Source organism: Lacerta agilis, chromosome 3 (genome assembly GCF_009819535.1).
Source record: "Lacerta agilis isolate rLacAgi1 chromosome 3, rLacAgi1.pri, whole genome shotgun sequence".
Taxonomy (NCBI): domain Eukaryota; kingdom Metazoa; phylum Chordata; class Lepidosauria; order Squamata; family Lacertidae; genus Lacerta; species Lacerta agilis.
The window spans coordinates 9961111-9982621 of record NC_046314.1 but is presented as its reverse complement, the minus strand read 5'-3'; the positions used below and the strand labels follow the sequence as shown (position 1 = coordinate 9982621).

Genomic DNA, 21511 nt, shown 5'->3' with positions numbered 1-21511 from the left:
TGACTGGATGGAAGGCGAGAGCGCACGCGCGCAGCCAGCACCCACTCGCGTTTATAGAACACCCCGCCCATCCTTTCAGGCGCATGCGCCCCTCAATCTGTCGGCTCCCGCCAGCAGAAGTTGATTGGAAGGGAGCCACCCCCCCCCCAAAAAAGGAAAAGGGCGTCCGGCGGCAGTTCTCGCGAGACCTGTGGCACTATATATGCAGGGAGGCGGGAAGGAGGCGGGCCCTTTTTCTCGCAGTGCGCGTTGCTGTTGCTGCTGCGTTTGTCCGTCCGTCCCCCGCCCGCCCGCCATACAGGTGCCTTCCGTCCCGTCCGCGCGGGGAGAGGAGGAGGAGAAGAGCCGGTGATACCGACGAAGAAGACGACGACCGCGTTAGGTGGTGAGGGAGGCCAGCAGACAAGATGGAGGACAGCAGCATGGACATGGACAACATGGGCTCCCTCAGGCCGCAGACCTTCCTCTTCGGTAAAGTGTCCTAGGCTGCCCGCGTGAGGGAAAGACGAGACGGGGGTTATCTTACACCCCCCCTCAATCACGCACCTCTTTGGCGCATGCGCACGGCCCCTTTCCCACGCTTCTGCTTCTTCCCCCCGCCCCGCATTTCGAACGTCCCTCGCGCGCTCCGCGTTCCTCCCTCGCGCGCTTCTCCCCAGATTCATTGAGGGCGGGGCCGCCGGGGATGGAAGCAAAGTGGGGGGGGCGGACTCCTGCCCCACGTGGCTTGCGCTTTGCGGGCTCTGCTTGAGGTGGTGGTCGGGGGAAATTGGGGGGGGCCCTCAGCCGCCCGCCCGCCCGCCCGCCCTGCTGTGTTTGGAAATGCGGCGGCTGCTGCTTCCTTTGTCCTCCTTTCCCACCCCCTCCCAACCTCCTCCCTGCTTAAATGGACGCCATCGCCGCCGCTTTGGCACCGGGCCCACCAGTTCCTGGCGACGCTCCCCCCCTTCCTCTCACGTGGTCTGAAGGAGGAGGAGGGGGGGGAGTTGGGTGAGGGGCCTTTCGGCTCCCTGTCTCCCCCCATGCGCTTCGCCACGTGGCCGCCCTGGAAGGTTGGGTGGGGGGGGGCGGCGGCGGTCAGGTGGTCAAGAAGCAATTGCGACTTACTCGGCTTGGAAAATAAAAGCGAATGCGCATTCGACCACACAAATGAGGCAGGGAAAGAAAACCCTACGGTTATTAATCATTTTTTCTGGCCCCGAGACGCTTCCCCGTGGAAATAACGTTTCCCTCTCTGCCGCGCCTGCTGTTTTCGGGTCGACACAGGTGGCTTCACGTCAGACCCAGGCCTGCTGTTGGAGCGGGGGGGGGGGAGAAAGCGCAGAGAGCTGGTGCAGAGGCTGGTATTGCAGTGTGGCACCAGGTGGGGAGGGGAGAGGAGAAAGAAGGGCCTCTGGATGGCCATGTGCTTCAGTAGGCGGAGCATGATGGCACCTTGCAAGATGATGAGCAGTGTAATCGCAAGATGGCAACTCGTTCTTTGTAACCCGCAGGCATATAAGTAGAATTGTGCGCTGTGCTGCTAGCTGCTTGCCCCGAGAAACTTAATTGGTGCTTTAGAACGGCATGGCGTTTGTGTGCTTTTAACAAGAGGTGTAAGTGGAAGATCAATGCTTATAAAGCTTTAAATGGTACTCAGGATTTTTTCTCTATTGGCTCTGATCCCAATTTGTGACTGATTACAATACAGCTATTGTAAACACTGTAAACCTCCAAGGGTTTTTGGTTTTTTTGTAGATGTAGAAGTGAAGCAGATCTGTTCTGATTTGCATGTGGGTTAAAAAAGGGACACACAGACTGCAGTCTTTTTTGGGAGTAAGGCGTGTTAAGTGGGCCTTTTTAATTTTAGTAGAAGTGAAAAAGATTGCATATTATTTCTTCTCTGTTAGGCCTGTAAAGGGAGTTAAATATTCAAGCTATTTAATAGCAAACATGTTGCTCCTTTTGTAGGTTGTGAACTAAAGGCAGACAAGGAGTATCATTTCAAGGTGAATGATGAAGAAAATGATCATCAACTCTCTCTAAGAACGGTAAGTTCTGATTCTTTGGAAAATACAGAAGAACTAATGGAACAAGTGCTGCAAAATAATTGCAGGTTGTATTGATGCAAAACATTGTGGCAGTTGCACCCGAAATGTTCACTGTGGCCAGAATGGGTTATTGATGCAGCTATCTAGACACTGGCTTGATCTGCATTGGTACCACTATGCTGTGGCATCACACTTTCTGTGGCTTCACCTGAGGCTACCATGGAATACGTGTTAAAACGGGGGTGTTCTTGGGCGTCTCGATTAAACTTGGAGTAATTACATTATGGCACCAACAGAATAAAGTAAGCTGCTCTGGTATACCATTTGTGCTGGGTAGTTGTAGCACTAAGGCTGTAAGCCTCAGCTGTTCTGCTTGTCAAACACTGTACCTTGTTCTACAGGTTAGCTTAGGGGCTGGTGCTAAAGATGAGTTGCATGTTGTTGAAGCAGAAGCCTTGGACTACGAAGGAAAGCAGATTACTGTCACTCTGGCATCCTTGAAGATGTCAGTGCAGCCTACGGTAAGTTTTTCACTTCTCTATTAAAATCTGTGGGATGAAGTCTAAATAAACAAATACTATGTAACGCTAGTCCATTACACATTTTTTTCTAGTTGTATTCTCACATAGCATTTTGATTGTACAGTAACTATGTAGTTGAAAACTAAAGTGGATACTTAAGAGCTCTTCATGCCTGTGTTGAAGGAAGGTTGAACATGTGACCTTAACTTGGCTCTTACCTGTGGTTTAGTGTTGCATCTTAATTTGGTCAGCAAGTTTACTGGGTTACATGACTTAGCTTTCTTGTCTTTTTATTTTGTGTAGTGATGTGGGTTTATTGGACATTTCTATGATAATTAAATTGATATCAATGTTTGACATCTAGGAAACAAAAACAAGAGAAAGACACTGTTAATTTCACAAGCTAATGATCTTAACAGTTCCCCCCAATAGAATTTTAAGTTATTTGTTTAGGGAATAATTAATTAAAGCATCATTAATGTTGTGTAAATGGTGGATGACATTCAGTATCACATGAACAGACATCTCCTTCCTGTTCTCTCCCATGGTAAGTGGGTCTCCCAGCACTTTAGAACAGATTTGGGGGAGGGAAAACCTGCTCTGTCAACTCTGATCTGCAGTTATGATTGGATTTTAGCCATTATGTTTAAACAAACGTGAACCTTTGCTCAACATACCAATGTTGAGCTGTCAACATACTAATGTGAGTATGCCTAAAGGACTATTAGAATTTTGAAATACCTGCCCAACCTAACAGGTAATGTGTTCATTTGTTAAAACTTCTAATTTTATGAAACAATGCATTTCTGGAAATGAAAAACATTCTGTTAAGGAAAAGCTTCATCCTACATCACTGGTTCTTAGTTACAGATGCTTCAGGTTACAGACTCGCTAACCCAGAAATAGTACTTCAGGTTAAGAACGAGAACAGAAATTGCGCGGCGGTAGTGGGAGGCCCCATTAGCTAAAGTGGTACCTCAGGTTAAGAACAGTTTCAGCTTAAGAATGGACCTCCAGAACGAAATAAGTTCTTAACCCGAGGTACCATGTAATAAAGTTCTTGCTTGCCTGGGCAAAGAGCGGGGTAGAAATCTCAGACACTTGCATGGATGCAGTTCAGCCTGCTGTGTAAAGAGAGGAGCCACATCTTATACTCTGCTCCCTTTTACCTCTGGGCCCACCTGCAACTGACATGCAGTCCACACACCTATAAACCACCCTGAGATCTCTGGCATACAAATTTACTGTAATTAATTAATACGTAAAAAGGTTGTGAGGATTCTAGCAGCCATCAATACATCAGTTTGAGAAAAGAATTGTATGGCAGGAGCTGCCGTGTCCTGTGCTGGACACTTGTCACTAGCTCTGCTCACAGATCTGATCTGGGGAAGTGTGCTTCTGGAGAGAGCTGCCCTTAAGGGCAAGACAGTCACAACTTCCACTGACATCGGTGAGGAGTTACTGCTGCTCTACACAGCCAGAATCTGCATGAACTGACCTATGTAACTGCACTGTAAGAACTGTAACAAAAAACCTGTACCTCCTTGCCTTCCCTCTTGCCTTCTTCTGTTCCTTTTTCCAACTGTGTCATCATGTCATTATAGACTTGTGAGCCTGAGCTCAGGGATCTTCTTAGTACTAATGAAAGCCACTTGGAGTCTTTTTGACTAAAGGGTTTATATAAATGCCTTAAGTAAAATACCATTAGGCTGAAAAAGGGTCCCTATTCCTATACAATAGATTCAAATTACAAAGTTGTTTAAAAAACATAAGCCACTTAATACAGATAAAACAGTGTGAATCTCAGCAGAAATAACAATCTTATCTATTTTATGATAGCACTTTTTTTTAAAAGCTGCAATGGTAAGACTACTTCACAGCTGGCTCCAAGAAACAAATGCTTGGCTATCAAGGCTGGCTGTATCTGTTAAACCTTTGTCTATTCCCTATGCAAACAGATCAAACATTAAATAATTGTACTTACAACTACGAAACACAATTTTTATAATGTAGCTTCTGCCAGCTACAGTGAAATAAAAAGTTTCATGGTACAAAAAAATGTAATGTTTCTAAGCCTATGTAAATAAAAGGACTTAACTTTGAGCATTTATTATTGCTATTATTCATAACCTCCACATCTGGCTGGATTTCCCCAGCTGCTCTGAGCGGCTTACAGCATATATTAAAAACTGTAAAATATCAGACATTTGAAATTTCCCAATACAGTGGTACCTCGGGTTAAGAACTTAATTCGTTCTGGAGGTCTGTTCTTAAGCTGAAACTGCCACTTTTGCTAATGGGGCCTCCTGCCGCCGTGCAATTTCTGTTCTCATCCTGAAGCAAAGTTCTTAACCTGACGTACTACTGGGTTAGCGGAGTCTGTAACCTGAAGCATCTGTAAACCGAGGTACAACTGTACAGTTCAAGGACACATTGCAGCCTGGCACTTGAGGGTGCAGAGCAAGGCCTTTTAGGGGAGTGGCTTTGGGAAGAGGGGGTGTTATCTTGGGAGAGCACCATAAGCAAGATAAGAGAGGCTCTATGGGTCACATTTTGCCTCCTGGCCTGAGGTTTTCCACGTCTTATCATGTTTTTATGGTCTGTAAGCTGTAAGTCTGTAAGCTGCCCCATGGCCTATTATTACCTTTGTAAATAAAAACATACACATTTATAAATATAGAAAAAATCGACCAAGTTACATAATTCAGGCTTTCGTTAAGTTGATAAACACATGAAATCCTTTACTGTGATTCATTATACAACCCTTGGCATTATTTTTCGCTCAATTTTTTAAAGAATATTCCCTCATTTAGGTTTTTGTACATTAATTGTTTTGGTAGAAACCTTGTGAATAATTGGTTTTGGCTATTCAGATGTCGATTGCAATTTTCTGTCTTACTCAGTTTTGAATGACCCATTTTTCAAGAAGCCAGTTCTGCAACACTTCAAAGGCTAAAGTTTTTGTAGCTTGGCTGAAACTGCAGTTTCCTGGGCCATTTGCTAAGAAAGGGCTTTCAGCCAGCTGGTTTACCTTTTATAAAGTTCTATCATTTTAAATACTAGTCTGGACTCTACCAAAGAAAATGGGAAAGAGCTTCAGCTTTTGCTTGATGCAGGTTCTTCATGCAGAACCCTAGACCACTTTTGCTGGTTTGAGTAGAGTTGTATGATAATCACAGTGCCTTTTCTAGATCTCAAACCTTGATGCCTTTTCTAGACCTGTTGGGAATTGTGAGTTCTGTAGCTTGGCAATACTAGTATTGTCTATATGATGCAAATATTTCAACTATGCTTTGTACATTTCCCCCCTTCAGGTTTCATTAGGTGGCTTTGAAATCACGCCACCGGTAATTCTGAGGTTGAAAAGTGGCTCAGGACCCGTTTATGTCAGTGGTCAACATCTTGTAGGTAAGAAAGTGACCTCTCTTCTCCGTTTCGCTTAATTTCTGTCTGAGCACATAATTTGGTAAAGTGATTTGCATCTCTTACAACTTGCCATAAATTTGTGTGTAGTCTTACTTGACTTGTCCCATATCTTTAGCTTTAGAAGAAGAACCAGAATCTTCTGATGATGAAAATGATGATAAGGTACTACACAACACAGCAAAAAGGCCTGCAGGTGTGACATTGGCTAAAGTTCCACAGGTAAGCTGGGGGGTGGTGGAGAAATGGCTGCTTTGGAATTGATAGTGTGTCTATAGGAAAGCTCACATAAGCTCTTAAAAACCAAGCAACTCATCTGTGTTCTAGCTTGTATGGTTGGCAAGAGGAATTTTGCATAGGTCCTCTGTGAATCTAGACTTACGAATAAAATAAAACCAAATTTCGTATATAAATTAGAGGAAGCCTGTGGGGGTAGCCAGCAGATGGGATGGGCAGTAATGCTGGAGATCCTGCTCCCACTGCGCCGTGAAAAGGGTCTGCCGGCTACGATCTGAAGGTTTAGCTTGTGAGTTCGGATAGTTGGTTGCCTCTGAAGTTCTCTGCTAGCGTCTGTGAGTTCCAAAGGTTCCGGAGAAGAAGAAAAAACTAAACTCAGCGATGGCCAAAAACTAGACGGCCAAATAAAAGGCTTTAAAATGAAATGAAATAAACACAAAGGAGACTGCAGTCTGGTGAAGAAGCCTTCCGCTACCCTGCGTGGTTGGTTTCAGTTTCTCTTTCTCTCTATGCTTGCCACGCAACGATTATCTTACTCTGCTTGCCTCGCGCCTTTTCCACGCCACAACAGGGAATGGCGGCTATTTATTGAAGGGTCAAACGTCACAATCCTGTTGCTGTGCTAAGTTTAAGCAGGAAACAGACTAACGACTGTTTACCTTACTTAAAACTAGAGCGCCTTTTTTAACCGCGGAAGGATCCATGCAGCGAGTTGCCTGTCTGATCCTTTTTACCCTTCCTTCCAAGGGCGGAAGGATTCCACAAGGTAAACATAAATAAACTTCAATAAAAAGGTGCAAAGGCACCTATAAAACAAATTCCCACAGAAGCCTTATGTGGTATGTGTAAAAAAGACGAAAATATTTTATTTTACATTGGTTGGCACCCTTTTAGGATTGGTGGGTACGTTTCAATTTTCAAGGGTGTGCTGTTGTGCCCTGGGAAGGCAGAATATAGAACTGAAAGAGGAAGTTAGGCATATTGTTACTTCTGCAACTTCCTTCTTCAGCTCTACTTTTCAAGGAAGAAAAAGGTAATCATCCTCACAATCTCGTAACTAAAGGGATAGTCAATGGAGGAAAATCAGGCCTTCTACGTGCTAGCGGAGACTTCAATGGTGAATCCTACATTAGCAGGTCTAAACGTAGAATCAAAACATTGGGCATATTTGTAATCCCTTCCATATGTTCTTTCTTTAAAAGAAAAAAGTAAAGCTGACAGAGGATGACGACGACGACGATGATGAAGACGACGACGATGATGATGAAGAGTATGTTACCTTTTGGAATATGTTCAGTGTTTTTAACAATTTGCCAGCAATTTTTTTTTTTACTTTTTATTTATTCAGTTGGATTTCCTATCCTGCTTTAAATTCAGAAAGGATCTCCAGAGCAGCTTAAGAAGAACAGAATTAAATTAGGAATGCTTAGGTATACATACTCTGAAATTGGCATTGCTCTGGGTTAGTGTGTGTTGCCCCAACCCAGTTCACATTAGGTTGTAGTTGTTGTTTCCGCTTCTGTTTATCTCTTACTGGTATAATACAAGTTGGATGAGGGCCTTCAAAGATGCTTAAATTGCCACGCTTTTGGGTGTTAATACTAATTGGAATTTTTAATTGTAGTGACGATGACGACATGGATGAGGAGGAGGAGGAGGAAGAGAAGACTCCAGTAAAAAAAGTGAGCAATTATGTATAATTCAGAAACTACTTCACAACATATAACTTTGTACTTATTGAAGGGATTGTTAACATTGCAGTGGGTTGTTTGTTTATGCTATCGGAATGATGTGGTTGAATATAAAGGTGAAAATGTGAAATGTTTGAGCATAATGGATTAACCAGAAGCTACAAATCCAGAGCAAGACTTTAGATGAGCATTTCAGCTGGTGGTGTCACAGCCTACAGTGGTACCTTGGGTTAAGAACTTAATTCGTTCTGGAGGTCCGTTCTTAACCTGAGACTTCTTAACCTGAAGCACCACTTTAGTTAAAGGGAGCTCCCACTGCTGCTGCGCCGCCAGAGGACGATTTCTGTTCTTATCCTGAAGCAAAGTTCTTAACCTGAAGTGTTATTTCTGGGTTAGCGGAGTCTGTAACCTGAAGTGCCTGTAACCTGAAGCGTCTAACCTGAGGTACCACTGTGTTTTAATTTGAGAGAGCAGTGTTCTATATCTGCTGTTGCTTCATAGAGGGGCTTGAGAATGAGAATTCAGTAGTGAAGAATTGGAAGTGGTGGCAGGTATAAAAGTATTGTATCCCAGCCCTCATGACACGTGGGTGGCGCTGTGGGTTAAACCACAGAGCCCAGGGCTTGCAGATCAGAAGGTTGGCAGTTCGAATCCCCGCGGCGGGGTGAGTTCCTGTTGCTCGGTCCCAGCTCCCACCAACCTAGCAGTTCGAAAGCACGTCAAAGTGCAAGCAGATAAATAGGTACCACTCCAGCGGGAAGGTAAAAGGCATTTCTGTGCGCTGCTCTGCTTCGCCAGAAGCGGCTTAGTCATGCTGGCCACATGACCCGGAAGCTGTACGCCGGCTCCCTCGGCCATTAACGCGAGATGAGCATCGCAACCCCAGAGTCTTCCTACCGCGACTGGACCTAATGGTCAGGGTTCCCTTTACCTTTACCCCAACCCTCATAGCAAAGAAAAGATTTGACAGTATCTTGTCTCACAGTTCTCACAATTTGGTGACAACAATTGCTGAAAAAGAACTGAGTTATTTTTAACAGAATGATTTCTATCCCACTGAAATGATCGAGGTGATTTAAAAACATTAAAACAATTACTTTGTGAGCTCCGGTCTGCCATGTTGGTGCAAATAAATAATTGCTATTTGCTACTGATTACATGTCAAAACCTTCTTATACCCTATCACCAATTTAGAAGGGTTGAGTTGACTTGGTTTGTGTTTCTGCTACCTTTGCTGAGCTCATGCTCTAGTTGTAAATTTCGCATATTTTGAATGCACAGAAGGATGCTTCAGTCTCTGAGGGCTAATAATTACTAGCTAATAATTACATATGCAAACATTGCCTGCCCCGTCTTGAGACTTGTACTGTCCAATACCCTTGTACGGTCTCTTCCACAAAATGCTGGTTCTGAAACATTTTTTTAGTCCTCTGTGCTTCAGCTCTGGGTCTTGGTGCTTCAGAGCAACAACAGTTGCACTTCCAAATTAAAAATCAAGCATGTCTGATAAGCACTGTTGGCTTGTCAGCGTTTAAAGGGAGTGGGCTATGAACTATCCTAATCATTTTATTATGGCGCAACTGCAGTAAATTGACTTAGATTATGTAAAAAAGCTATCAGCTGGGATGGTTTTTTTTTTACATCTTCAAGTAATACAGTAAAATCTTATTTGGAGAAGTTAAATGATAAAAACCTCATACTTTTATGTTACTCTACGGACTTGGGGCACTAGGTGGCACTGTGGCTTAAAGATTAAGTTGGATTAAAGTTGGATTTTTAAGTTGTAGCTTTCACCTTCCATTAACAATTACTTTATCTGAGTTCATTACATGTCTGTATAACTTATGAAAAATAATAGAAAAGATCTGAACAAGAGTTGTGGATTTTGTTAATATTTTTAAAGGATTTTTTTTAAAAGATAGGATTTGTGATTTTGTATGAGTTATATGAGATTTAGAACCATTAAGGCTATTAAAATCAATTTAATTTGCATTACCAGGAATAAATTATGGGTACTAAGTTTTAATCAAGTATAACGTTATTGGTTAAAACAAAATAAAAAATAAAATTCCTTCCAGTAGCATCTTAGAGACCAACTAAGGTTGTTCTTGGTATGAGCTTAAGAAGTGTGCATGCACACGAAAGTGTGCATGCACACCATATAAGGAGATTTTGTCCATGGTATGATTATTTCCCACCTAGTCATTTTGACCCCCTATTTGCAAATGTGGTATTTGGCTAGTAGAGAATGGAATCTTTTGGCAGATTGACATAAAGTGGAGCACTGATAAGATTCTTGCATTTATTCCTATTTTAGCCTGCCCGAGATTCTTCTGCAAAGAACACACCAAAATCAAACCAGAATGGGAAAGATTCCAAGCTGGCAACACCCAAGTCAAAAGTAGGTATAAATTCCTTAACACACTGGTATTCATAATTTGCCTGCAGATTTGTAAAATAATTGGGAATTATTTGAACATCTGTTCACTACAAACTTAAGGAAGTTAGCTGTGGAATTTTAATAACTGATTTAAAATAGCTCTCATGTGTAGACAAAAACTAGAATTCACATTAATGTAGTTGATGAAATGACCATGTTTTTAGAAGGGCTATAAATCTGGACTTCTTGTACAAGCTAGACAGTTGTGGTTGACACCTGCTACCCTATCTAGTGGATGCATTGATGTATTGGTACAAGGGCATTTGCTGCTTGGCTGTACACACCGTTTGCCTTACGTGGCAGAATATAAATTGCTGTTAATAATTGAATCTGGAACCAAAGCATATAGTGTAAACAGAAGGTATTGGGCACAATGACCAGATAGTAAATACTATGTTGTCATATTGTTGAGAAATGTAATAAGTTGCTCTGTTTCAGACTCCGGAGTCGCATAAAGACAAGAAACCACAGACTCCAAAAACCCCAAAAACCTTCACTCTAGATGAGATGAAAGCAAAAATGCAGGCAAGCATACAAAAGGTAAGTTTACCGGCTACCTGGCTAGTAGAGATTGCCTTACTGAAAATCACGTTTATGTTTTAATTGCTGCTGAGCTCATAGTGGCAAGCAAGACGTAAATCCTTTGTTCAGGTACTGAATGTAAAATTTTGGATGTGCTTGAATTTTAATATGTGGTGCAGAAGCCCTTTATACGGACTGCTTGGTGAATGTACAAAAATCTGCTGAAAAAACGAGTTCTGGGGGAAATGGCAATGTGAAATACTTTTCGAACCTAACCGGTTTTAAGAACATAAATGTGTAATTAGTCAACACACACACCGTGGTACCATTGAGTATATCTATTGAAATGTTTATAAAGGGTGAGATCCAACATAATATATGAGGGAAACTGCTTGTTTGTTTCTCCTTCCCAATGTATGCCTTCAAAATCTGATCCAATTGGTTGGCGTTTCCTGTCAAGCAGATATGGGGGGAGCTTCGGCGTGCCATAACCCGAAGCCCCATTGTACAAGTGGATTTCTGTTGTACAAGCAGGCAGATTTCATTGGATATTGCCCTGTGTGGATTTGTTTTGGTCGTACAATTATTGCAAAGGTACCCGTGATATAAACAGAACTGCAGAATGCTGCATCCAAAGTGTATCTTTTTACCAGTTGGATAAATTGGTGTGTGTTGGCAAGGAGGTGGTGAAGTTGAATACTGAAACGCTCAACATTGCCATAAATGAAGGAAGGTTTTATTATCTGGACTTAAATATCACAACCACCTCAGCATTAAGCGGAAATAAACATGCCTTGCAGGAAAAGCTCACAAAATAGTTTCTATGTTGCATTTTAGTGGTAAATAACTACGCTAATCTGTTGCATGTTATCATTATACTCAAGCTGTATACAGTCCTGCCCTGTTGAATTCTGGGAACTGCTTGAGTAAATATGTGCAGGCTGAAAATACCTTAGTTGCTGTAGGTGCAAGATTAACAGTCCTGAACTTGCATGTTGCAGTCATGTAAATACAAACTTAATATTGCAACTTGGGTTTGTTTGTGAGAAATTCACAAATTCTGATTCCGAACTTTCATGTTGAGTTTTGTGCGCTTCAGAAGCTTTGTTTCATTAAGCTTCACACTTCTTCATGTTAGCCCCTTGATTGTGTCTGTACACATCCAGTTATTTCCTTTCATGCAAAAGATGGAGGAATCTAAGGCACGTGAAAAGCAACAGGAATCAGGCGAGTTGCTTGCTTCATTATGCAGCCAAATGCTATAATCACAAGCATCACTACCCCAATTTCTGATTCCACCCCCCCCCAACTGGGCAAAAAAAATGCTGTGGAAAATCCACCCCCAGGCTTTCACACCTTATATTTCCCCTATTGCTGCAATCTCACTAGAACAAATGTTGTCCTGTGAACAGGAATTGGCATGCTTTGTCTCTGATAGTAGCAAAGGTCCTCCAGAATGTTGCATGTGAATCATATTAAGTTTGTGTAGTGATTTATTTCCATTTACCACACAGGCTAAAAGTCTTTCAGTTCCTTGTGTCAATCTTAAGTTTCACTGTTTTCTTTTTGCAATAGGGAACTAGTTTGCCTAAGGTGGAGGCCAAGTTTGTGAATTACATTAAGAATTGTTTCAGGACAGAGGACCAGAAGGTAATGGAATCAATTGGATTTTGATAAAATCGGTAGAATAAATTGTTGTCCCCTTTCCCAGTCACTTTCCACACACTTTAGAGCTTCAGCTACAAGCAGTACTTGGACTAGATAAGTGGAAGCTGTTTGTGTGGGGAAAGGAAACATTTTTCTCCATTTTGATGGTCGGTGTCTCTTCACTTTTAAACCCACAGGATTCTCCAGCCCCATTTTGACCAAGTAAAATGGTGTTGTGGTTTTCTACTGCTGAATTTGGCTAGCCTTCCCTTCAGTTTCCTTTTTGCAGAGAAGAACTACTGCACTAAAACCTTTGGCAGTCTTGATGCTCTCCTTTCCCAAAATCAACCAAATTACTGGTGTGACAGCATGCCAGGAGGTGGTGGTGCTGGTATCAGGAAGCAAGCTGTCTTGGGTTAGACCTGTAAACCTTAAATTTCACTATCAAAATTCCTTAAACAAAATTGTTATGCTTTTCTGCTTTTCCCCCAAACAGTTCAAAGCTGTCGGGAGGGAGGGGGGTGGAAATTGTGGCCCGTTGAAGGGAGAATGTTTGAAAGCAGCTAGTTCAGCTACTGAAGTGGATTTGGACAGAAGGGCAGGGCAGGCAGAGTTCAGACAGTATTTGCCTAGCTGAGACACACCCTTCCTTTTGCTTTCCTTTACTATGCTTTATAGGGTGTGAGCAGTCTTAAAAGGCAAAATATATTGAGTAATTTTAATCTTGGTGTACTGAGTGCTGTACTTGGTAAGCATTTTTAAAAAAAATAAAATTAGCGCAGACTTGGATTTCATATACACTTGTCCTGTTAACTGTACCTAGATGAAAGAAACTTTTAAGTAGAGAATTCCATGCCCATAAATACTTTATGCAGACTTTACTTGATCATTTATTGTTTTAAATAGCTTTTCTGGTGCTTAATGCAATTTGCACTCTAAAGGAAGATCAAGACGGAACTAACCCTTTTTTATTTTTGGTGTGTTTTAGGTTATTCAAGCACTCTGGCAGTGGAGGCAGACTCTGTGAGCAAGAAGTTAATAAATGGCTCCTTTTACAGTTTCAGTTCTGTGTGTATAACCATTAATATCTGGCTGTCCTTTTTATAAATGCTAAAGCTTTCCCTACAGAGTCTTGATTAATGTCGTCCAGAATGTTTTGCCAAGAATGTGTTGTCCAAAATGCCTGTTCGGTTTTTAAGACCAGGACTCCACCCTTTTACTTTCAAATATGTATGGAATGTTTTGATAATGCATAGTAGTGGTGGTAAAAAATGGAAATGGGGGAACTTAAATGTAAATGTGAAAAATAAAGTTTAGTATTTTAAGTAGCTTTGCTGCCTTTTTTTGTTGGATTGAGCTTTTCTCCCGTACAAGTTGCAGTACACTCATACAAACAGGATTCTTTAATCACACTTACCCAAGAGCATGAGGTGTGGAATTCCTTTCAGAATGGTATTTTGACAGTTCCCGATCCTGCTGGTTTTACTTGTTTATTGAACATCAAGTTGCAGTATTGTTGGCATCTGTCTGCCTTGAGAGACAAGGGTTGAAGTCAAACTGTTGGAGGATCCCTTTCGATTCCCATGTTTTGGGAAGGGTTGGAGGATCCCTTTCGATTCCCATGTTTTGGGAAGGGTTTTCTAAATTCTGTATTGAGCTGTATCCCAGTGAATGCCAAAACATCTTAGAAGCTGGCTAGGCCTCACGATGTGAACCAAGGAAGGGTAGGGTTTTTTTGGGATTTTGTTTACAGCTCTCTTACATAGTATGGTCAATGTACATGTAGACCATAGGTGTTTTTTTGGGGGGGGGGGGAATCCTTAAATGTTTGCTTAGGAGGTTGTATATCTGCTGATAAATCTTTACAGACTTTTGTGCACTCATCCATTCCTGTTTATCATGTATTTGTAAAAGTGCCCCAAAGTCATCCTGGCAAACTGAAACTTCTCATTCTGTAGTTCTTGTGCAAGGAGGCAAGACCCAAAAGAACGAAACTGCAAAGGCTTTTTGGGGGGGACTGTAGGGACAATGTAGAACTTGAATGAAAATGCAGAACATCTCTTAAGATAAGAATAACTTGTACGGAGTGTTTCAGTAAGCAGAAAGTACGATTGGGAGTTGAAGGGAGGAGGAGATGGCCTGGCTGTGCCTTTCTCTCCAAGGGTCTCGAGTTTATGCTCAACTGCAGCCAGAGGAATATGCAATGGGCATGTCTCTTAATAAAACATTTAGTGGTAGTAATGGAGGAAATGGGGTTACAGTTACGGTTGGTCTAGTAGTACAGTCAACTTGTCTGACCAAAACTGCCAGATGGAGGCTACAGTGACTGAGCAATTCCATGCAACAACCTAATTGTGACCATAGTCTAGTGCTTCTTGCTTTGGAAGCAAATTTAGATAGTCTTTGGTGGGGGACTGAAGGCATCAAATTAGCCTTTCTAGAAGCAGTTAGTATTTTCACAAAATGAAGTCTCTGTTCTTTTTACTGAACGAACTCCTGCAGTGCTGGCTAGTCCTCCTTGAAAATATGCTCACGGTGCTCTGCCCAGCTATGGATCTTTGAAGCCTCTGCCACTTGTGCAATCCCTGCCTGTCTTGTAAAAAACATGATTTGGTTTACTCTTGAGTGTCCCTTTCCAAGATGCTGCATTTCGTTCCTACTTACCCTCCTGGTTTTCTGTTTCCCTGGCATGTAGCATTCCCTGGCCACATAGCATGCCCAGTCCTCTGGGCTGTTTCTAGTTTTGTTTTTTTGTCCCCTTAGGTTCTCTCTATATTTGTACAGTCGTACCTCTTGTTATGAATGCTTCAGGATGCGTACAACATGGGTTATGAATGTGCCGAACCCGCAGACACGTCAAATGACATGCGCAGAAACGCCAAATCATCCCGTTTGTAGCCAGAGGTACCATTGTATACTTCTTTGAATTCCTCCAACTGTGCTGATACCATTGTAACAGAAACAGGACCACAAGAAACAAAATTCTCAGTACTGTACTCAACAGCTGAGTTAGTTAATATATTCTGAAGACCAATTGGTTAACCTCTTGTAATGTAGACCAAACAATGGCAACTATTGGGTTGGCCCTTCATAATGTAAAGTGTCATTTTATCACCCTGTTCAGTGATACAAAGCGGGCAGATGATACCTGTATTAAAAATACTCCGGGAAGAGTTCACAGAATGGAAATAAACGGAAGAAGATCCTATGACGTTAACGGGAAAGCAATAGTGCTCTTGGGGTGACAAGCTCATTGTGATGGTTTTTTGTGTGTGGAGGGGGGTAGAATATCAGTACATCTTGAGGTGTCACTTGAGCATGTAGTTCAACACCATTAGGATGGATGGCTGCCTATCCTTCACTGGCTGAAGTGAGCACTCTTCAGTTGCACAGTGCTTTTCTCAAAAGGAAATCCCCAAAATTGGTGTATGGGGGGCATTAATCATGCTGCCCAAAATTATACCACAGTGGGGCACCAACAAATGTTGGAGACATTGTGTACAGTCTTAGTCTCTGGGTACAGGGCAGTATATAAATTCAGTATATAATGATAATATATAATAAGCCGTAACACAAATACAGCTATGAAGAGTCTTAACTAGTTTTTACCCACATTCGTTCAGAAGGTTCCTGAGAACTTGAATTTGATAATGTTGGAGCCCCTGGTTTCTGTGTGGGATGTAAATCAGTTATGTTAGAACTATCTTCTGGGCTTCCCTCAAATACTATATCATTCCTGAAAACAGCAGGAGATTGCAATAGGAAAATATTTTTGAGTGCTCCACTTCTTTCTTGATTATGGGTTTTCCCTTGTGAAACACTAATGGCTTTAGAAATTAAAACCTAAGAAAATATAGAAAAGGCCAAGGAGGGAGTTGGGAGAGTTTTTAAAGGAATACATGTGACCTCATTACAAAATGGAAAACTCCCATTTCCCCCCATTCATTGAGTTACTTAGTTGACGTTGACCACAATCTCATCAATCTGTTGGTGGAACATGCCACTTAGTAAATTAGTACTGTCTGAAAAACCTTAATTGTAAGTCCACAAGGGGATGAGGTTAATCTTAAGATCCCACCTCTTGAATGTCAAGTTACAACAATACTGTAAAAGGAACTACAAGAAATGGACAGATACACATAGAGTATAATCGTGTGGTAAATTGTATTGTCTGACGTCACTAATGGGTAATGATTCTAAAGACAGAAGGTAGCTGTGAGTAACCCCTTGAAAGGATATGTGGGTTTTGCTTGCTAGTAGAAAAGCAGTTTAAAAACACTATGATAGTAAATGCAGAGGCTAATTTTAGTTAAGTGATATAGAAGCTAGTCACTTTGGATTAAAAAATAAAATCAAGCAAAATTGTATTTTGCTTTTTGGTAGCAGAAGAAGGCTTTTGATCCAGTTGAAAATTCCACTGGTGGAAGGAGGCAAATTTTGGTCGGTTCCTGTGTCTCTGATTTGTGCCGCCACCTAGCAGATTTTCAGAAGGTACAAGAGGCTACAAGGAAGAATGATTGAAATTTGCTTACTTGGCCCTCAGCTGGTGGGACAAAGGGCTGGTGCTCAACGTAGTGCTGAGCAAAAAAAACATCATCCTTGCACACCCTAAATAAGTTTTGGGTTTCCTCCCAAGCCTCCAGAGCAGATCTGGGGTCAGTGTGGGGCAAACTCTATCCAAGCAGCTGTTACCCACCCCCCTTTGAATGCATGCCCCTAGTTCCAAAGGGACTTGGGTAGTTACAAAAGTTGAGCCCTTACCTTAAAAACAACAACAACAACAACCCAGAAGGGTAGCCACATTACTCTGTTGGCAGCAAAAGCAACAGGAAAACCATGCAATCAGATCTGTAGAGTTGGAAGGGTCCACGAGGGTCATCTAGTCCAACCCCTTGAAATGCAGGAATCTCTTGTCCAATGTGGGGCTCAAACCCACAAGTCCCTGAGGTTAAGAGTTTCATGCTCTACTGACTGAGCCATCCCAGGTGCTCTTGTGGCACCTTACAAACTGAAACAAATATTACGGCATAAACTCGAGTGGGTTACACCAAATGCAGGAAGTGTTACTCTTGAGTTGCTGGTATACCTTCACATGGAGGGGGAAAGTTAACGTGGAGGGGGGGGGGTTGTAAACAGTGAGATCTCAAGGTCCTGCCCCTGCAAACAAACGGCAACAGCAACCCTCCCTGCATCTGGTAAAGCACGAAGGTGTCAAGAACTCCCTTATTTGATTTTTTTAAAAAGTGTTTTTGGAGCTCCCTCCCAAGGGAGACTCTTCTGGATTTATCCCTTTAAAGTTTTAGGCAGCAGCAGTTCAAGACTATTCCTTTCTACCCATCCACTCAGGGCAATGAAGTTTACCCCCCGCAGAGTTACATACCCAGCAGCCCTTTGCAAACTACGGTTCCCATAATTCTTTGAGGGAAAGAAGGTGCTCTGAATGTGCTTTAGAGGTACAGTGTGTACCACAACCTCAGGGAGCAATCTCTTTTTTTTTTCTGCTTCATTTTCTGTCTCTTGCTTTGCTCTTTATCACCCTTTGCACTTTGTTTCCTCCCCCCCCCCATTGTTTTTATCTGATGAGAGCCACCTTGTGGTTGTTTTTTTTAATTATTATTTAAAGGTGGAAATACAGCGCACAAATGTTTGAAATGAAACAAATTAGTTGTACAGCATTCTTTGGATATATTTAAATAAGCAAAGCCCAAGGCGGGCATTAAAGTGAGAGAGCCTGTGTCCCTGTGTGTTTATATGATTTAATGAACTCTTCCAAGCGTCGCCCTTCCGGTCAATAATTTGAAGCATCAATGTTTAAAATTGCCAAGGAAGTCCCCTTTCATTCAATAGGAACCACTTCTGAGTAGAGGCTGCAATGTAAAAGATTTACAAACTTCAAAAGTTAGTATTGTTTAAAAGCTTGGGGGAATATTCTTTTCTTTTTTAAAAAACTGCATGAGTTCCTATGCCTTGCTCATAGGAAGGCTGATAGGAAGGCTAAACTGCTTTCATTCATGACTCAAACCAGCGGCATCTTTTAGAATGCTGTGCGTAAAGGGAACACAATTTTAATTTGGGGTGGGGCAGAAATGGGGCAGTGGTGAAATGCTCGATGTTACTTCAGGCAACACTGCTTCAATAGACAACTGAGCTTTCTTGGTTTGGTAGACATTATTTTTAAAATTCTATTTTTTTTTATTAAATTTTAGTAATACAGAAAAAGAAATACATTCTACCACTGCAAAGACATACAAAAATAAGGCCACTATTTACATACACATACACATAAATCCTTCCCACCATCCCACCCTTTGACACCCCCTCCACAACATCTCAACTTCCTTATAGATTCAATACAAGCATTGAAATTTTTAAATTTTAAATTTGGTTTGGTAGACATTAATCATTTTGCTGGCAGAGGTTGAGGTTAGGGCGAGACCTTCCTGATTTGATTTGATATGCGGGTTTTTTTTTTGGGGGGGGGGTGCGCTCACTAATATAGCTGAAAAGATGGAAGGTCATAACTGGTTGGATTAATTTCAGAAGCTGACATTTGAGAATCCAGATACTCAGTGCATGCCATGAGATGCTCATTTGAATCCTTGTACATCATGACAAGGATGAACAAATGCTTGTTTATGGGAGTGCTAAAGGTAAAGGTACTCCTGACCATTAGGTCCAGTCGCGGACGACTCTGGGGTTGTGTGCTCATCTCGCTCTTTAGGCCGAGGGAGCCTGCATTTGTCCACAGACAGCTTCTGGGTCATGTGGCCAGCATGACTAAGTTGCTTCTGGCGAAGCAGAGCAGCACACAGAAATGCCTTTTACCTTCCCACTGGAGCGGTACCTATTTATCTACTTGCACTTCGATGTGCTTTTGAACTGCTAGTTTGGCAGGAGCAGGGACCGAGCAACGAGAGCTCACCCTGTCGTGGGGATGCGAACCGCCAACCAACTGATCGGCAAGCCCTAGGCTCAGTGGTTTAGACCATAGCGCCATTCACGTCCCTATTATGGGAGCGCTACTTTTCATTTCTTCTGAAAACAAAAAGCTGCCCTATCTGGCCAAAGGCCAGAAAGGATTGGGATGTTCGTGGATCCAGGTCTTCTGGGACGCTTCTTAACTGTGCAAGCTTTGGGAGATATGCAAATTGTGCCCCCTGCTGGAAAAATAAGATCTAGAGATGATGTTTTGCGCAATGTCCCATAACTTCTCAACTTGACTGCTGTAATGCACCTCTCGTGGTGCGGCCCTCAGATATCTGGGCATTGGCTTGTCTAGAGTGCAGAGCCAAAACATCTAAGTCAGGAGAGATGCTTGGAATATTGCTATGCTACCAGAGTCCTACTGGCTACCAGTAGGTTTGGAGGGGCTATAATCCAGACATTGGTTTTAACCTTTAGAGTCCACAGAGTTTAGGGCTGGAATACCTGAAGGAATGCCTTCTTCCACATTTACCTCCCTGACTTTTGAAACCAGGAACTGGGGACTTCCACCACAGCCAGAAGTCAGAATGCTCATACCCAGGAGTAGGGCTTTGTTTGTGGTGGCCCCTTGATAGATCATGAAGACTTTTCCTATCATAGTTGTCAACCTCCCTCCCTTTTTTTGCGGGAAATTCCCCTATCAGTACTGATAGGGGAATTTCCCGCAAAAAGAGGGAAGGTTGACAGCTATGTTTCCTATAGCTCTTTGGAATTTGCTAAGCAATATTTACTCTGGCTACAATGCCAAGGTACGCTTGTTTTTATGTTTTATGGCTTAAAAATATGATAATCCACAGATAGCATTCTGCTTTTATTATGCTATGGAAGTGGGGTGTAATTCATTCATTTATTTTAAAAAAAACAAAGCAAGTTTTTTTAAAAAAGAGAACATGCTTTTTTAAAAAATTATGAACTTGCTAGTACAAAGAGCAAAACAGCTGCCTGCCCTGCTGAATGATGTCAGGTGCAAGAAGGGTGGAAGGAGATGGAAGCCTTTTTCTGTACTTCTCATTCACATTCCTAAGCCCTGATGCGATGGGGCATCCAGTGGGTGTGAAGCGGTTTTTCACTCAAGCATGCTATTAATTCCTTGGGCCTATTGAATACATTTCATACTGTGTGAAATGTCTGGTAGTTCAAGTGACGCTGCGGACCAGTGGAGCAGAGAAAGTGAATTGCTTTCTCTCTCCCCCCCCCTTCACTTTTAGCAGGGGAATTCCTTAACAGCCGTGTAAGCAGAAGATGCTTGGATTTGAATTTGTCGAGGAAGGGTTACTAATCCAACATGCCTCCAAACCCCCCCCCCCTTTGAACACAGTATTAAATCGGGACTTTTCAAGCGTCTGAGACAAATTAACACCATTAAGAGAGTTCTGCTGCCGAAGCCTTGGCCCTGGGTGAAATTTTACGGGCTACTGTAAGCTCCAAGCTCTCTGCTGTGCATCATCTGCGAGGTGGACAAGACGCACATTTGCAAAGGCCTGGGAATACAGGTACAGTACGGTGTGTGTGGAAACCATTTTTAAAAACCCGTGTTTCAGATCGTATGTTTCTTTGCCGATCCTGCATAGGCTTTGCCAGTCCAAACCTCCGTGCCAAGAAATCAATAGAGGCAGGGACAGCAACGTGGCCGGATTCTGGGGTCACCGTGCAACACATGAACATGGTTCATGGTTCACCCAGAAGGATTCATGGAGAAGGGCTCTGGTTCAGTGGTACAGCCCTCGCTTGATATGCAAAGAGGTCTCAGCCTCATTTGCTGGCATCTCTAGCGTGTGGGAAAGACTGCTGCCTCAAACCCTGGTGAAAACATTCTCCAACCAGAGCTGCAGCCACTGTATTATTAGGTCCAGTCAAATATGCTTTCCTGCCTCTTCCATTCTACACCCTCCCCCCCCCCCAGAGGTGTAGGAAGGTCAGGTGGCACCCGGTGCAGAAAATTTCTTGTCACCCCCCATTGATCCCCTCCCCCGGAAAAATGGTTTTATGTTATTTCATATTTTCTTACAAAGGAAT

The 21511-nt window shown here is 42.5% G+C and overlaps 1 protein-coding gene across 1 annotated transcript; it reads left to right on the top strand.

Annotated features, from left to right (window-relative positions):
- Positions 1 to 338: 338 nt before the first annotated feature.
- NPM1 (nucleophosmin 1) lies at positions 339 to 13839 on the top strand. Its single transcript, XM_033142819.1, has 11 exons — positions 339 to 471; positions 1951 to 2030; positions 2432 to 2551; positions 5866 to 5959; positions 6093 to 6196; positions 7414 to 7481; positions 7836 to 7893; positions 10220 to 10303; positions 10781 to 10882; positions 12440 to 12514; positions 13500 to 13839. The coding sequence occupies exons 1-11, from the start codon at positions 408 to 410 to the stop codon at positions 13536 to 13538; spliced, it is 888 nt and encodes a 295-aa protein (XP_032998710.1). The 5' UTR covers positions 339 to 407; the 3' UTR covers positions 13539 to 13839.
- The last annotated feature ends 7672 nt before the right edge of the window (positions 13840 to 21511 follow it).

Excerpts from the sequence above, each read along its gene's own strand:
- NPM1 (XM_033142819.1), top strand. The coding sequence starts at position 408 with ATGGAGGACAGCAGCATGGACATGGACAACATGGGCTCCCTCAGGCCG. Across the intron at positions 5,960-6,092 it reads CAGTGGTCAACATCTTGTAG|CTTTAGAAGAAGAACCAGAA; the intron begins GTAAGAAAGTGA and ends CCATATCTTTAG. Across the intron at positions 7,894-10,219 it reads AGAAGACTCCAGTAAAAAAA|CCTGCCCGAGATTCTTCTGC; the intron begins GTGAGCAATTAT and ends TTCCTATTTTAG.